The 18,437-nt window shown below is 35.8% G+C and overlaps 1 protein-coding gene across 4 annotated transcripts in view; it reads left to right on the forward strand.

Annotated features, from left to right (window-relative positions):
- Positions 1-2,256: 2,256 nt before the first annotated feature.
- LOC129264638 (synaptosomal-associated protein 25-like) overlaps positions 2,257-18,437 on the forward strand; it is a 58,711-nt gene continuing 42,530 nt past the window's right edge. For 2 of the 4 annotated variants that reach the window (XM_064102380.1, XM_064102382.1), the window contains exons 1-2: positions 2,257-3,494; positions 14,494-14,535. In XM_064102380.1, coding sequence (XP_063958450.1) covers positions 3,366-3,494; positions 14,494-14,535 — 171 coding nt within the window. In that variant the 5' untranslated portion in view covers positions 2,257-3,365. Of the gene's footprint in view, positions 3,495-14,493; positions 14,536-18,437 lie in introns of those variants that run through there. The other 2 variants (XM_064102381.1, XM_054902546.2) reach the window with 2 other exon arrangements.

The raw sequence follows: 18,437 nt of genomic DNA on the forward strand, positions 1-18,437 counted from the left end.
GTACATTCATTTATTTTTTTTACAAAAAACTCTGTCCAACGTTTTTGCTTGGAGAATTTCAAGTACATTCTTCATTTTTTTTTAGATTCTATTTTGTAGAAAAAGTTTGAATAGCACATTTATTTGGTAATACCCCTCTACTATATATAATTTTCATTGGTTGGAATAAGTTTGATTGTAATTACACATGTGTCATCATCATACTGCTCTGAGAGTAAATAGAAAAAAAAGAAAGAATAGTAAGACTTTATTCTGTATGACATGAGATCCAAATGTCAGTTTTCTATCACACAAGATTAAATACCGAAAATTCCTAAAATAATAAATAAGGCCTTTGATAAATGTAAAAAAAAATTAAAAAAATGGAAGGTGTTTTCTACCCTAGGACCCAGAGTTGTTTGTTTCCGGGCTATCCTGAGCTTTGGACTCATCAATTTTTCTCAGCGATGAGTTTTCTTCAAGTATCTATAAAGCATTTAACATCTCTGACGTGTCAAGTGTTTGCAGCATTTTGCATGACGTCGATCTCCTGTTGATATACACCTAAAAATACTGCAAGTTCACTCACTTTTGTGATGCTGAATGGTGTGTTTGTGTCTCTTTTATAGCTGTTGAGAAATACCTTCCCTTTGGCTTAATTTGATAACGCTCTCCATATGATTAGGATGAGTACTCAAGTCAGCTGTGACAGACCTTAACAATCTTATTTGTTGTGGGCCCTTTTACGTCAAAACACTCTTCTAGACTTGATTATGTTTTGTCATAGATTCACAGATGTGATTTTAACTTTTTTTTCTGATTAATGATACATAGAGTTGACTCAGATGAATTACCAAGCAAATATTTATCATTCTTTTTAAAGTGGTTGTTTTCTAATCTGCTGAAAAACAGGCGTTGTTTAACTAAATTTGTTGGTAATAATATGTTGGTTTTTTCTACCCTTTTAATGGAGTTGAACTCTTCACATTTATAATTTAGAAAAGTAAACTTCATCTTTGCAGTTTGAAAAATTACCAAAGTGTTTCTGGTTGATATTAATATGATTTATTTTAAAGAAAAGAGAAGAGGAGTATTTGCTATTTCTGTATGAAAGTCTTGAATTTTTTCTTGGGGGGGGGGGGGGTTCGTTGTTTTGTTTCTCAACTGATAAGAAAGGTCGCAAAATATGAATATAATGTATGGTGTTGGGATACGAGATACACTGGAGATATTTTACAAAGAGAAAGAGATCAAGAGAGAGATATAGTGCAATAGTGTGGACATATTGATATAGAAGTTAGAGAGGCAGATTGATACATAATGAAATATTAAGCCAAAATAAAGAGAAATAGTTGGAAATAGCACAGAAGTTACATTGCAACAAAGATAGACAAATCAGGGGAAAGAAGAGACAGAAAAATAGACAGATGTGGGGAGGTGGAGAAAAATCTTCTTAACTGGAAGAATATTAGGCAGAGACACTGATGACAAAATATGGTACTTAAAAGCATATATCTCATATCATACATCCTGTTGATAACTGAAGCCCTAGAACCTATTCTCTTTTGAAAAGCTTCATGTGAGTATACAGTTGAAGCAGTTTGAATTTCCATTAGGTAAAGTGTGTGAAGAATATAACCTTTTTTAAAATGTTAACTTAATGAGTAACTAAATTCATTTAATTGTATATGAATATTAATTAGTGACACCCCTTATTGTTTATCAGGGCTAATTAATAGAATTGAAAATGGCAACAGTGTCATAATTAATTCATAATTCTGTTTTATTTTTAAAGATATGACATAATTTAAGATGATGTTAAACACAGTTATAGATTTAAAAAAAATTATTAGAATAATTATTGGATTCAGACTTTTCTTGACCTACTTACACTCTGACTAGTGAGGATTTGAAATAAATCTAGATCTACTGTGCATAGTGACCAGACAAACATTTGATTGAGATTAAAACTTGTTGATTTAAATTTAAAGCTTAAATATTGTAATTTGAAATCAACTATAAATGAAATCTTCATATATGAGAAGAAACTGTAGGAATTTCGTTCATATGAATCTTGAAAGCCTTTTGATGGCAAAGCAAACATTATCAAAAATGCATTACTATTCACTACTAAAACAGGGATGCATGTTCCATTATGGTAAAATATTCACACAACGCACCCAACCTAATATTGACATTAGATTGACAAATCGGATCGCAGCAGAATTTAATAAAGTTTCAGACTTTCAAGTATTCTAGCTCTGCGGTGATTCATTCAGTGAAGCATTAGAAATGTTTCGTAACACATGGCGGTTTGCGGAATACCCCTTCCTTCCTATCCATTTTTGCATCTGCCCTTCTGGTTCATTTGTGTTTGGCCATATAGGGGGACTTCTGATGTGTTTGTAATGCAAGCGCTGGCATCTTTATTTGAGCTATCACTTGAGGAGTAACTAAAGACAGAGACAGAGGAGTTCAAAATAGGGACATCCCTCTTAATGTGGAAGTAAAAGAGCCAGTGGCTTGGAGAAAGAAATGAATCGAGGATAAAGATCTCACATTACAAGTAGCTGGATGCAGACTTGCTCCATTTTCTGGCTTCTGAAATGGGGTAGGATTGAGCAAAATTGAGCAAGAGAGGAAGGAAGGATGAGGGAGTGAGAGAGAGAAGGAGAGACGGAAAGAGAATGAGCTGGTAACGCATCCCCCCTGGCCGTGTTCTTTTGGAGATAAACACGCTAGTTACGGAGTGCACCACCTCACTGTGTTGACGTGATTATTCTGAGACGCAGCTTGCAACCAAGCTCATCTGGCTGCACGCAGCTCTCCAAAGATTTTTTCCCTTGTTTGCAAATGGAGAAAATTCCAAGTTTGCATTTTAATGTGAAGCCATATAAGTGGGATTTGATAGAGAAAAAGCTGTTGTTATGTCGACTGGAAGGGCTTAGGCGGTGGACGTGGATGCGCTGCAGCAGCGCATGTGTGGGTTAAAGAAGACAAGTGGGCTCCAGCCTGCAATTTTTCTTTGGATGTATCCTAAGAAGGTTTTCTTCTCTGGCCTTAATTATTTGTTACAAAGGTCGCTCTCGGAAAAACAGTGGAACGCCGGCAAAAGGAGGACAATTGTTAGTGAGCGGCTATCGGATATCACCAAACTCTGGTGGACGGATGGAGAGAAGTTAACTCTCTTTGTTTGCATGTAGTTCAACTTGTAAATGAGCTGTCAGTGCCTTCTTACTCCAGTGCTAAGACAATTTTCTAGCTGCATCTTGGTTATGGGGATGCGGGCCATCTTACTCTTCCCTAGATGACACTGTTGCTATAGTGATTGAGATGCTTATGCTGTTGCTCTGCTAAGGCATCATCTTCTTCATTGCTCGGGAGGAATGGCAACTGATTTGGCATTCGACCTCACTTTTTACGAGAGGCGTCGGGAACACAGGTCACCTTCTTTGCCAGTGATACGCAGTGACCTGACAGTAGAAGCATGCCTTATGCGAAAGTACTCACGGGGTGTAAGTACCACTAGACGCTTCTCTTTATGATCCAATTCGTGAAGGATTGAAGCAAACAACTTCCTAGTCCATTAACCACTCTTCGCATGCAGCTGTCTCTCAGGCTGTCTCTTTAGAGCTAGAAGGCTTTTTAAACTATGTTTTAAAAGTATTTAAATTTGTTAATGCCATCTTGTTCCAAAATAGGTGTTATCTTGAATTAAGTTTGAGATCCAATCAAAGATTTAAGAATACAAAGTTTTCCCTCATTGTATGCTGTAATGACATTATATCTTATAGAGAAAATAATTATTAACAGAGGTAGTTTTTTTAGTTCTTTATATGTTTTCATTGAATATTAATTTTTGTTCTTTTACCTTAGGATAGGATAACAAGTATGTTTATGCTCATTATGTTGATTAATCTCTTGCTTTCCTGAACCAAGTGGTCCCTATACAGAGGCTATTCAGCTTACGAAATTCAAGAGTCGACAGATAATATAACATTAAGCAAAATTTTGAATTAAAAAAAAATCCTTATAAAATGGGGGGGGGGGGAGATTTTCCAGCAAATTGCCCAGGAAATTCCAACTTATCACTATCAAGACAATGGGATATTTAAATTGGGTTTACTTGAATTTGAAAAAAAAATATTGGAACTGTTAATTTTGCATTACACATTTTTTTGATAACCATACTGCATGTTATTATTTCAATAACATAGCATATATGTATATATTCAAGCACATATTCATATGTAATTTGATATTTATGAGACTCCATTGTATTTTACTCCATCTACATGGAATACCCTTCCAGGGCACGCTTCTCCACACCTTGTATTCTGACGTTAGTTCCCTGCGAGTGCAACAAGAAGTGTAGCCCCTGACATGTCCCCAAAGGCCCAGCTGTTTCCTTTCAATGTGTGCAGCACACGCTTGCATTGCAGATCTAATTACAGCTCTGATAACTGTCAGTTCATCAATTAACTACTACAGAGCAGCTCCTCTGAGGCTACTGCGGCTTGCCCGTTGTGTAGGCCTTTATCGAGGAGTGGAAACTCTTCTTGCTAAAGTGCTAATTTTGCAATCGGCATTGTATCCAACCAAATATTTTTTTTTCTCAGAATGCTTTTTAATATTTTTGTATGTTCTGTAGATGGTAATGCTTCATTCTGTAGAGAGAATTGATGCCTTTCTCGAAGTACAGAAATTAGAATGTTACAGGTGAAAAATTCTTTAATTTTGGCTTTTAATGTGAATTAATCATGTCTCTCTTTTAATTGGCCAAACAATATCAACAAGATTTAATTATTTGAAGAGGCTGTTACCTCTCTTGTGCTGCTTTGGTTTGATAAAGTTAATAAGTGAATGTCTGGGTCTTTTATTGAAGTTATTCGATTTGACGACATGGTATTCATATTCGATGAAAGGATTTTAATGAAACACCATGAGTAATGCACTCGTGAAAAATGATGGTTTATTGAATCGTGTATTTACACACAGAGACAGAGATTTACGCAGTGGAGGGTGATTTGAGATGGAAAAGAAAAGGATATGTAGACAGAGAGAGAGGGGGGAGGGTAGAGAGAGAGGGAGCGAGAGAAAGAGAGAGATAGAACATGAGAAGTCAAGGTTTTGAGGCGATATGTTAGAGGTAAAAGACGAGAAGCGGGGATATGTTCCAAGGGATGAGAGAGAGAGAGAAAGAGGGAACAATGCAGGAGAAAACAAGATGTAAAGGAAGAATAGGCATAAAAGAGTGGCATTCTGACTCAAGCACAACACAGCCAAGCTCGTTAGAAACGATATCAAGGCCCTTCTACTCTGCTGCCTATCCCCACAGGTGGTTTCTTTTACTGGGAAGGCAACCTGCCCGATCTTCTCCAAGGCACAAAGATCCCATTATGATCCTGCTCGTCCATATCTAATACTATTAATGGAGCAGCAGTCACGTACATAGTCGTATCATTCCAAAGATAGAAAATCTGTGCAGTCAGACATGTAGAGCAGATCCTTCTACTTGAAGTTAGATTGAAGCATTCATTGATTAGGGGCCCAATTTGCATTTCCTTACGGTTTCTCACTGTCTTCAAAAGTTATAGTTTTATTTTTCTAAATGGGTGGGTAATAAGATAGGTTTGACCATAACATTTGGCTCGAGTCAGAGGTCTATCGGTGCATATCATGTTCATGGTACCAGCCACCTCCCTTCTTCCTTGAAAAAATTGTGATGAATTGCATGATATCTTGAAATCTTTTGAAATTGGCCTCAAATAACTTGTCTTAATTTCTGTAAGCACAAGAGCAAAGCAATGAGTTATGTTTTAGTGCTTGCACTTAACCCAAATTGAGTTTTGATTGTGATGACCCCCTATTTTAACGGCATATGGGTAGAGTACTCTATGTTACTAGATGGTTAATGAGAGTGCAATTTGTAATGCAATATGAAGTTATTTTTATTTATACATTAAATCTTCTTGAAATGTAAAAGTAATATTTATAGCTCAAATTCAAACAAACTACATTGACATCAGATGTGTGAAACACAGATCAAAGTTGGGTATGTTGATTGATGTAATTTAATACAAATTCAATGACCTTCTCACTCAAAGATTAAGATATTCAGAAACCCTTTTTCTCCCCTTTTCATGTTGTTCATTGCATTTCTTAAACTTAACATTTTGAAATCTAAGGTAGATGTCAACATATAATTTTGTCCTTGAAATCATAGTTTGTGATAAATTATACATGGAAAATAACAAAACAACATTGTTCCTCTTTGCCATGCTTATTAAATTGCATTTTATTTTTATCAATAAGAAAAAAGATGATATATCAATATCATCTTTATATGATCGGAACTATATATTCTGATATATTGAAAACATCTTCTCCCCATTTTTCATGTTTTTTATATTGCGTTATGTTGATTCTTAAAGTGTATATATGAACATTGCTCCAAATAACAGGGTATCATCAAACCAATATAACACATATTGTGAACAACTTATAACTCTTGGTAATGTTTTTGTTATTGCTTTATTTTCTTATAAATTTGGTATCTAAGGTAGATGTCAATATACTGTGTAAATGATTTTCAGTTTCATTTCATTTCTTGATTTATTAAAACTTTCAGAAAATGATACACACAAAGTAAAATGACAATTTAGAGCTAGATTAGACAGCAAGTAAAGCATGATACATTCATAAAAAGGATGTATGATCAATATTATAGACACTATATACTGAATAATTCCATCAATATCAAACAATAAAATTACAATAAATACCCATCTGATACCAGAACATTGAAAAATGTATAAAGGACCATCTTTTTTTTGTGACAATTGCAAAGGAAGATTTGTCACACGCTGCCTATTCTAGGCAGCTAACAAATATGCTTTTCACAATCTGCTGGTTTTACCAAGGTTTTTATAAACAAACTTGCTATTAATATACAGAGTCCTAAGGATCATATATCTTCAAAGTGTTACAGAGTTTTAGTTAAAGAGTTGAATATATTCCTAAGTTATGCAAACATGTTTGCTAAAAATCATTGTTAGCGACATGTAGATAACATAAAGCTTATTTTCCGAAGGTCTTTCTTCATGTGATAGTGATACTATTTGCGATCATTACTACAAGTAAATGAATATTAAATATTGCATCAGCCACCACCCCCCTCCCAAAATAAGATAATAGAAAATGAATCAAGCAGCCAATCAGTCAATAATAGATTAGAAAACAAGAAAGAGAGAGATAGGTAGACAAATCAAGAGTAGAAAATGAATAAGATGATAGCTTGTACCCAATGTTTGGCTTTGTTAATTTGGTCTTGTGATCAGTCCTCCATATGTCATCCAGAGTATTTAACTCCTCAGCCCTGAAAAACGATGTGATCTCCTGATGTAATCATTTTCAGGGGATAGTGTTACATCGATGAAAGGAGATCTGAAAAAGCTTCCAATGATCGCTCAATCAGGGTTGGGTTCATAATCCCGCTAAACGCTGTGGTGGAGTCAAGCGCATGAATGTATAGTTTCCCTCTGTACTTTCAAGGCAGGGGCGTACCACTCTTGACATTACCGTCTCCAGTGGAGCGTATCGAAAAAGTAATTCTCAGTGTACTTTATCATCATGCCCATTGCTGTGATCAAAGTACTCACTGTTAAGGGAAATTGGAAAAGGATTAAATGAGGGACTGTGTACAAATATAGATGTCTGTGGAAGAATTCCTCGCTTGCATTAAATATTAGGACTGCAGTGATGCTGACAGACATTTAAATCAAATATTGTACATGTATTTTAATGCATGATTGCAGAGATGCCATATGAAATGAGGATATTAAACCTGTTTATTGCAAAGTTTCCTCATTTGATTAGAAAAAAAAATGTTAGGCCGCTGTCCTTGATATTTGTTATTCATTTTATTTGAATTTTAGAAATAACACATTTCACAAGAAAGTGCATTTTTACAGTAAGAAAATGAATGAAATTCTACATAGTCCAGCTTGAGCTGGTGTGAATTATCATGAGGCTTGACATACTTGAGTCATTCTTTAAGTGTTGAACCAACAGCATAGTCAATAGGCAACAGGGCTAATGTTTACCTCTTGACAGATTAGCACAAGCACTGATATTGTAATTCCTGTCAAAGCGCTTGCCTCACAACCCTGGTACCTCAAGAGCAGGAAAATGATGGGGGTATGGCCAACTAATCCTTGTTCCCCTGTGCTACGCCTCCAGGGGTAGTGTTTGACTTCTTGATGCCGATGTTTCCAAAGATGTTTGCACAAACCGCTCCCCAGGACTCTTGGAGCATCCACAGCCAGACCCAAAGAGTACTTAAAAGAAAGACAAGAGGCAATACCCAAGAGATGAAAGAAAAAGAAGTCTTGTCTGAGAGAAGTGCAGTGCCATATAAACCTTCCTGCTCAGCACACAGGCACGAACTTCGATTATCTCGATTACTGGTCTATCAAGGCAAAGTAGCCTCAAGCAGACCAGAATATGGCTGTCTTTAGGAAACCTAGATTGCAACATTGGTCAGACTGACAATGATTGATAAGTCATTTTCTTGTAGTGTTTGCCCAATTAATCTGTTAACCAGTACCTCAACTTTTAGAATCAGTTATTGGATTGAGCAGTTTTGAGCGAAATCTGGTCATTGTTGGGAAGACTGCATGTACATTCGTAGCAAATACCTTGCAGTTCTTTATCTAGGGTTCGCAGTATCGAGGGTAACGGTGTAGGTTGCTTATTTGTACATGTGTATGTCGGGAGATTTCAACAGGTCCCTGGGGAAGAGACATGTATGGGTAATCGACATATTATTACAAGATAGAGCTGATAATATAAAGAGCCCTGGTTGCCATGGTTATCCGGAAGAAATTTTACCTGGCTGGCAGGGCAAGTTCATGCCTGGACTGAGTCGTGGATGAATTGGTTATTGAAGGCTAGACACTGAAAGGCATATTCAATGCAATTTATTTTTTTTGCCAAGTGTAAATGTATAAGAACTGATAGTTCAGATCATTATTGGCAGTTATTTGACCAATTTGGCGTGAAAATCAACCCTGATTTGTCACTTTATTGCAACTGACTTCTTTTTAGTTGAAGACTATAGCTAACTTGTGTAATTAGCATGTTATTGTGACAGCGGCAGTAATAGACAATTAAAATATGTGGCTAATGATATAATTTTGCATGCTTGTTTTTCCTTTTGACATGGGCAAGGATTAACACTAGATCAAAGGTCTATGTAGGCAAGGGCAGAATTTTTCATCTGAGCTGTTATCATTAATAATTTTATTCCAGTTATTAAACACATAGTGTTGTATGAACACACAGCTGAAAGAAAGTTACTAAGTTAAAAAATAATTTTCAATAATTCATTGCATAATATAGACTTCTGAATTGCATAGATTGTATATGGATTGCAACATATTTTGATCTTTAGTCCTGTGCTTTATTTGTTTTGTTGATTTCTAATGTTTGGGGAGATTAAGAGCTTCAAAGACAATTGCCTTTGAAGCAAAGTAACAAAAGATAGCAACAATTGTAAAATGCAAGGGACTTTATAATGATGCACATTCGTTACGATGACATCATGATGTAGCCGAACAAACAGATTACACTGTTTTTATTAAGTGACAGATGCCAGCAGTGAAAGTAAAACACCTGGAATCTTCTTTAATGCTTGGAGACTTTGTCAATTTCATGGCGTTTAGGAGCCACAGAATTGTGTTTTTTTTTGGGGGGGGGGGGAGGCTGACCATATGATAAGTTGAGGTAATTTTATCATTTTTACATTTTTCTACATGTTCATTGGAAAAGGTAAGGAAGTTGAAGCCACTCACCCCTGCACCTCCAATTGTGATGCCCCTGCTATATATTTTGTTTTTAAATGCAAAAAAAAAATCTTGAATATAGTGGAAAAGCTTAAGTTTTACATTCCATGAACCTCCCTAGATGACCTTTATACAGGAACATTCAGATAATCAAGGGTTTCAAAGAATAGTTCCACCAAGATTGTTAACAACCCTTCAGTATTCTACATATGAATCACCTGCTACATGTATGCCAACAAACTTTTCACAGTATTTCCCCTGTTGCTTGGGCAGACCTCTGCATGGCCCGTGAATGTGCCTGCAGCGACTTTTGCCCCACGGATATGGATGAAATTGAATCATCTCACTTGGGCCAGTTTGACCAAAAAACCTAACAATCTTTTTGTTAGCATTGATGGATGATCACCGAGACTTCCTCCAGGAATACATCAAAGTCGATCCATCATTGCAGTAAAATGAGATACTATACATATTTCCTTAGTATCATGTATCATGAGGAGAAATGCTTTTGCAGTTCAATATTTATTTTTCTCTGCCCTAATTCCCACCTTGCCATCTATTTTTTTCCTTGTCCTGTCAATTAATCTGTCTATGATTTTTTTATTTCTAAACCCTGTTTACATTGTTAGATATCAAAATAACTTTAGCAATTAAGATGTTTATTTTTAGGAAATTAATATTATTCATATAGAATTAAATGAAGTGATGAGACTGAAAGAGAGATTCAGCCCTTGAATCGTTATTTGTAAATGCAGCCTTGTTGATAATAGACCAAATTCTCCCTGAATGGAGGATTTTGTGTTTGAATTTTCTTCAGTTGCACCTCCAAGGCTTAAAGTCTTTAAAAGTCATTTCAAAGCATTCCAGACATACAATGGAAGAATTCACACATAGACTGTCCCTTCAACGCTTTCCATTATTTCAGTATATCCAGTGTGCCTGTAAGCCAGTATCGATTGACAGAGACTGACAATGATCCTGAGTCGTACGGTTGCTGAGCCACTCAGTTTCCCCATAGCCGTCACCTCGGCAGATCAATGAACCCGCCTCCATGCCAGCCCATCCCAGGGTTCCTGCCGGCTCTTCCCACGTTGCCTCAGTCTCTCTGAGGCGACATTTAGGGAGAAGGCAGTGCCTGGAAGAGATCCATTGTATGGTTAGTTTGCATACATCCAGGAAATTGATACAAGTTCATTACCAAGGAGGGGTCTGTCCATGAACTGGATAAAAGAATCCGAGAGCACAACAGTGGCAGTAAAAGTAATGAAAATGCTGATGAAAATAGATGTATTTCTATTAGGTATCAATACTATCATTCCATCTTTAAGGATGTTCTGGCTCCAGCATGTGCATGTTTATGTGTTAGCCCTGTTGACACCTAGGCAATGTAAACTTTCAATACAGGATAGAGCTACTGGCTATTTATTGTCTATCCTGTGTGGAGAATGGCAATCTGTATTCCTTTCATGCCAAGATATGACAAGATTAATGCTAGAACCACATATCATATAAAAAAGACTATACTTCTTTGATAAGAACCAACCACTCTTAAAAAAGAAGAAGAAGCAGTATAGTGTAGCTGTGAATTGCCTATTAGACTTGCTCGGGGAATTAGGCACATTTGGGAAGAGATTTTCTGTAAACTGGAATATCCATGATGAGACAGTGCAAGAATTATTTAATATGATAAAGAGAGACAGAGTGGGAAATGTAAGTTAGTGAAAGAGGCAAAAAATGAAAATGAAGAAGAAAAAATAAGTCGAGAAATAAAAGATAGAAAATAGAAAAAATAAAAAGAAGAACAAATAACACAAAGACAATTAAGAAAAGAAGAGGAAAAATAAATAAATGAAAAAAGAGGGGGAAAGGGAAAGAGAAAGATTTGAAAATAGTGGCAGGTATTGTTATACAGATAGATTCAATGAAATCCCCCAATTCTCTCTTTCTATGTAAGTTTACTTCTATTCACAGATTGATTCAATTGCTACTAGCTATGTAAAAATTCAAGCTAACATTTGGACATTTGGTTCTTTGCCATCCTTGTCCAAAACAAATGTATTACACCTTGGTGGTCAGCATTAAGTTGTCACCCAACTTCAGATTGTGTCTTCTAGGCCATGTGGTGTTTATTCATGAGCGTTTGGTTTTCTCATCTGCATTTTGTTTCGTTCTGTCTATCCCTTATAAAATCTGATGGCTATCGGTCAACAGATTTGGTGAAGCTTTACAACTCGATAGACACCTAATATAATGAGGAAATAAGAAAGGAAGAATGCTTGTTAGAATCACATATGTATAAATTAAAAAAACAAGTTATTCATGAGTTCCTTCTATTTGTTTACTCTTCAGTCCATATCAGATATCAGGTGCTTTAGATGGCTTATCAATATTTTTACCTGATTCTATACCATTTGATATAAAGTACACACGTTTTTGGTAAGAAATTGAATGATGATCTGAGTGATAATCGTTTCAAACAAAGTGCATTTTAGCAAGTGTCTGACGCTTTTTGGACTGACAAATGATTTGGCATTTTTGTCCAGTTTTGAATGAAAGATAGAGGAATGGGTGAAAGAGTAAAACAAAAATCAAAATATGGGAGACAGGTAGAGAGAGAGGGAGACATTGATTGATTGTGTGCATAGGCAATAAAGAAAGTGAGAGAGGGAGAGAGAGCACACTGTATTCCCTATCCTTGAATACATTCGTTTTCCAAATATGTAACCAAAGGGAGACAACATTGTCACGTTAGTCCTACCCTTCCCTTTTCCCTGCTGATGTAATTTGATACCGCGACAATATATTTGATTTGTATGCGCAAGGCCCGGCAGTAATCAAGCACCTTCGGAATACTTGCCATATATTTTTATGCAAAAGCGGAGGATTGGGGTGAAAAGTACAGAAGATACGTTGAGGAGATTTATGACCGATGGTAAACCCCATGCTGCAGCGGAAAAGGTGAATGGAAAACCAGGCTGTATGAATATATTCACTTCCTCTTCCTATCTACATCATGTATAATCAAATAGCACTGTGCTTAAATCGATAAGGTGCATTAGAGCATTATGCTTAGTTTTTTCTTTTTTTGCACATGGCATCATCTGAAAAACATGTACCTGTGTCACTTTATTTCTGATTTGCCAAGAGTATACTGCATTTTCATAATATCCTATGTCAAGATTTACATCCATCTTATACAGATCAAGACGGAGAATTTGGACATTTATAGAAAAATATTGGCTCGGTAATTGATTCATTTGTTACAGTATGTCATTTTCGTGGGATATCCAAACACAGAATTTTCATAATAAAATTCTTCTTTATCATAAAAAATATCAAATCGATACATTTGGAATTTCAAACAGTAACATAGTAAAGGAATTAAGTAAGTATATGACATCATCAACTTACTGAATTAAGTACAAACCATTATATCACTGTTTTGTGAAACTAACTATAAAATGTACATTTGGATGAAGATCTGTGTTACACTTGTTTGGTATTTATCTTTGTATCTAAATGAGCTTGTAGTCCAGATAGACTTCACCTTCAATAGTTCACTTCTGAATGTAGCTTCTGAGATAAGTCAGCTTTTGGGATATAGGAACACTGTGGCCCGGGTTTAAAGTTGTGGTTTAAGTATGGATAGCCAATTGTTACATAAATCACTAACAGTAGAGATATCATATTACAGCTCATTTGGCTCTCAAATCATTCATAATTGTATAGGAAGTATAAATAGATGATTGTCTTCACCATCGATGAATCAGGAAAGAGCAAAGTAAACATAAGAAACATAAAACTTAATAAAATTTTTGACACTTTTGGCTTCCCATAATTTTAGCACAGAGTTAGACCATGGTCTAAGTTAAACCTGACTTCAGAATACAGGCCTATGTGTGTGTAATTACAGTAGAATTATGCCTTAGCTGTTAAGCTGTGTTTCTACATCTGACTGTGAGCTTCATTACCTATGGCAAAAAAGAACACTTATCTTGTTACACTGCTGTAAAAGGGAGCAAGGTTTGCTTTTTAATGCTAGGAAAACGGATGAGAGGGCATGGGGGTGGGGTGTTAGATGCGATAAGGTTCTTGTTAGATGAGTTTCCCCACTTGACATGTCCAAGATGTAGTGTATTGGAGTGCAATTTGTACCTGGATGATCTTATCAGCTTAAGAAGAGAGTAAAGTAGAGATACCTGGGAGACCTTGCTTATTAAATGGGATATTTTTATCATATTGGATGGCTCAGAATGGAATACCAGAAATGTTCCAAGAGTTTGGGCAAATATTCCATGAATCTCGGAATATTGGCTCTATATGGATGATAAAAAGGGATATCGCATAAGTATGCAACCCTTTTACCCCATTAACGTTTATACTACATGTTCATGTAGATACTATTGTTTTAAAATGCTCATTATTTTATATACATTTTCTACTGATGCCATTCTTCATGTGATTGCCATTGCAAATTTCTGAATGTTCTTAGCTTCATCAACAAGTGTTGTAAATCATTTTTCCTACAGGAATTGCAAGACACATATTGCTTAATGCTTTGACTAGTCCACTGTAAATAATGCATTACAAATGAAGTGGATGAATATTTCAATGGAGAACATAAAATTAATCGTTTTCTTTTCTATTTCCTTTCTTTTCTTTTATTCAGTCGCTGGAGAGCACCCGGCGTATGCTGCAGATGGCAGAAGAGGTAAGATGCGTTTGATAAACTACCCCACTTTAGATGAGTAGTAATGTGAAGGTATTGCCTACTGAGCCATCCTCTCTTTCTGTTTAGACCCTTTGCAAAATTACAATTATTGACAATATAATTACAAGAAAGTTGCTGCCCTGGGCCTGGCATAACTTGTAATGCAAAGATTAACTTTCATTCACTGATTAATCTGATGGTATTGATCGGACCTCAGATTTATCATCGAAAAGGATTGCTAACATTACTTTGGAAATAAAGCAAACATGATACACTTATTTTCTGTAGTTATAATTTCATCAATAAAATATGAAGGGGATGGGATGGTACCTGGTAATACAAAGTAAAAACTAAGAAATGTACAACTCTCTTGTAGTTGTTCACAACCCTGTGCAAAAAACAGTGATATACATTCACTGAAGCCCTACATGTCTTCTCCTTTGCTGCAGTCAATGATTGACATGGTTGCTAAAGAACCACTTGGTCGCCCAACATCGTTGCGAAAACTGAAACGTCTCGGACTTGGCAAGTAACTGCATTCGCTTTATTGGACTTGCAGCAAGGCCCTGGAAATGCACAAGGCTTGCATACTAATAGCAACAAGCCGGAGATCGTTATTGCTAAATGCTGTGAAATAGACCGCCTCGGGGCTGAGTAGCATGCGCTCAAAGACAGCCGGGGATCATGGGAGAGAGGGTCAAATGCCTCGTAAGACGAGAAGTCGATCAAGAAAGATGTGGTCATTTTATTCCCTGGATTTGAGCCGATGAGGTTGAAGGGCCAAATAAAGAGCGGCAGATTGTGACTCCCCAGATTGTAGCATATGGAGATGCCATGCAGGGCTTGTATTTCTATCGTACCTGGGACCCGCGTAACTCCACTTCAGTCACAATCCCAAATTACCATATTAAAGTTTCAATTGGTTTTCTAGGCAGATTGACTAGGATGGCTAATATACAGTAGGTTTGTTGGTATTTAATCTTATCTATTGCTCATTTCAATGCTCAGGACCTTGTTTCACAGAAAATTACAATGAGTTGATATAACTAGGTATGGAAGGCCATCCAAGTCACTGGGTTCTCCAATGCTTCTCAAGGAATATCATTGATCTAAGACAACCAAAACTGTCAATGGAAATGCAGTTAATCAAGGAGTAACAATATTTAAAAAAATGTTTTCTTGAATGTAATGAGAACTATCAAATCTGATTATTCTGTTGGCTTCACTTCAAATGATACCTTTTCCTCACCACAACCAATGACTTGTATGGATTTTTATACATATGTGTGAACTTCGGTTAATTTCTCAGTCTTTGTGAAACACAAGAATATTGCCTCCCATGCCACACACAGATACCACCCTTCTGTTCTAAGCAGGTGTACCTATGTTTTGACACTTGTGTTGTTTCCTAACTATTGATGTGGTGGATGTATGATGAGATTGTGTTGTGAAATGAGTTGATGATGATGTAGTCTTTTGATATTATACCTATTTCTTCTCGTCTGTGTGTGTAATGATTTTTTCATTTTGTACTGTCTACCCAGTTCATATATGCCAACTACCTGCAGAAATGACACAAATCGTGGAAATTTTATAGATATGCTCCTTTTAATGGCATTTGGGGTCGTGGTGGTGATACATAGATGAATAATGCTCCATCTTTTTTGTAGATGACTTGCATTGGATGTATATCACAGCTTTCTGTCTGACCTTGGCCATAATCTTGTCAAAATCTACAATTTTGCAACACTGTTCCTCTTTGTAGGCCTATATGAACCAGGGTTGGAAGGTACTTACTAGGGTCTGCTGTTGGTGTGTTTTTGTATTTGATGTGATTCTTTTCGTTCTCTTGTCTTCTCTTCCCATTCTACCTGTCTTCACATCTCCCCAAAATGACGGTTCAAGCTTCAAAAGCTGCTATGAATATTAAGAGTAATAAAAAAAAAGGTCATACCAAACCAGAATCATGCATCACTTTCCTTAAATTTTGGTATTTTGATAAAATAAAACATTCTTACATTTACCAAAACATTATGTAACACCATATGTTTTGTTTGATTGATAGGTATAATGATCATGTTTTTTTTTTCTGATTCCACTTCCCTTAGCACTTTAGTACATGACCAAAACTATCTGTATCTGTACAAATATTGAGCATAGTCAAACTTCACAGCTTTTAATACATTAAAATACATTAAAGTCTGAAGTACTTTATAGCAGAAAATTAGTTAGCTACTGTTGACAAAATAGCTCCGCATCTTTTTTTATTGTTACATATGTTTACCTGTTATAGATTTATCATGAAAATCAAATCAATCAATGAAGGTTTCCTTAATTCCTCCTTTCCATCCATTACCTTTCCTACAATACATCCTGTATTTCCAGGTTACATCTCAGGTTCGGGAGGAGGAGTCAATAATTTCATCTTGTATTATTCTAACCTAGATGAATATAACATCAGGGATGCATTCCACCTACCATCTCAACATCATATGCCTCCTCCTCATCATCACCCTCTCTCCTCTTTTCATACCCCCTTCTTATCCAGCGTTGGTAATGACAATTTGTTCTGAGATGAAGAAATGTCAGAGCAAATCGTTTTCATACAAGCAGCAGGTTTTTATCCAAGATGATCCCCATATGAATATGCATATAGAAGTAAGGGGCAAAAGAGACAAGAAGTCAAAAACATATTTGAAAGTTATTTCCCTTTGAAGCAGTTTTGGTCTCATATGTATTGAATATGGTGTCAAATCTTCAGTTAATATAAAGATTCATGGGAACAAAATCACTATTACTGAAAGGAGCACAGTTAATTCCAACACCATGACAAATTGGCTCGAGCTTTTTCTCCCATGCAAACTACTCTGATTCATTCATTTTTTGCTATTAAAAAATCTCTCATTGATTATAATAAGTGTATTGAATAAACTTTTATTCAAGGTGAACAATTTGCCACTCTTAATTAGTTTCAGAATTTAGAACAAAAACTTAAACTAGATACATATACTTGCTTCCATCATAGATTGGATACAGCATACAAGCAAACAAATTCCTACTTCCAAATTGTTCAGATCAGATGATTCAGTTGTCAATGAGCTACTATCAAAATAATCTTGTTCATAGAATGTGTTAAAAATACACAAGGCATCTGGAAACGTACCCCAAAATTTTGAAAATAGCTCTTGCAAAGAGGCCTTATTGCCCCTTAAAAATGCTAACAAAAGATGTAACTTTGAATTACCAGAAGGAGGAAAAGTACATGTAGAGGTAGAGAAGGCAAAAAATCTCTTGTTTGAATATGTTCTGTGCTATATAAATATTGATAATAATGAATATGAGCAATACACACTAAAACTTGAAAAAAAAGATATGGTAGGAGGGGGAAATAATCTCACCCCCTTCCTTACATCTACAGTAGATATGAACATAGCACATATCTAGACCCTGTTTCTTACTACTTGTTATAATAACAAATAAGCAGTAACAGTTAAAAACTACTAAAATCATTCAATTTGATTGGCTGATAGTGAACTTGTTATAGAATTTGTTTGATTATTATTATTATAGCAAGTCTTTTTAAAACAGGACGCTTTTGGGTTCAAAACAAACCATACCCTCCCCCTAAAGAATAAGTGGCTCAAATTTTGAGGTGGATAAGCAAAAAAAAAATACCTTGGATAAGCCACAGGATTGGTGTCAATATTTTGCTGATTTCTCGCTGCAATCCATGTTAAGATTTTCATTTCAGTGTATATCTCTTTATGATAATGAATAAAAAACCTCAATATTCAGCTCTTGCTAACAAATCTTTCCTCCTTGTGTAAATAATACAATTGGAAAATTGATCGTGAAGCTTATAATAAGATACATGTAAATTGTTTGCCCTGCTCCTGAACCCA

Source organism: Lytechinus pictus, chromosome 7 (assembly GCF_037042905.1).
Source record: "Lytechinus pictus isolate F3 Inbred chromosome 7, Lp3.0, whole genome shotgun sequence".
NCBI lineage: Eukaryota > Metazoa > Echinodermata > Echinoidea > Temnopleuroida > Toxopneustidae > Lytechinus > Lytechinus pictus.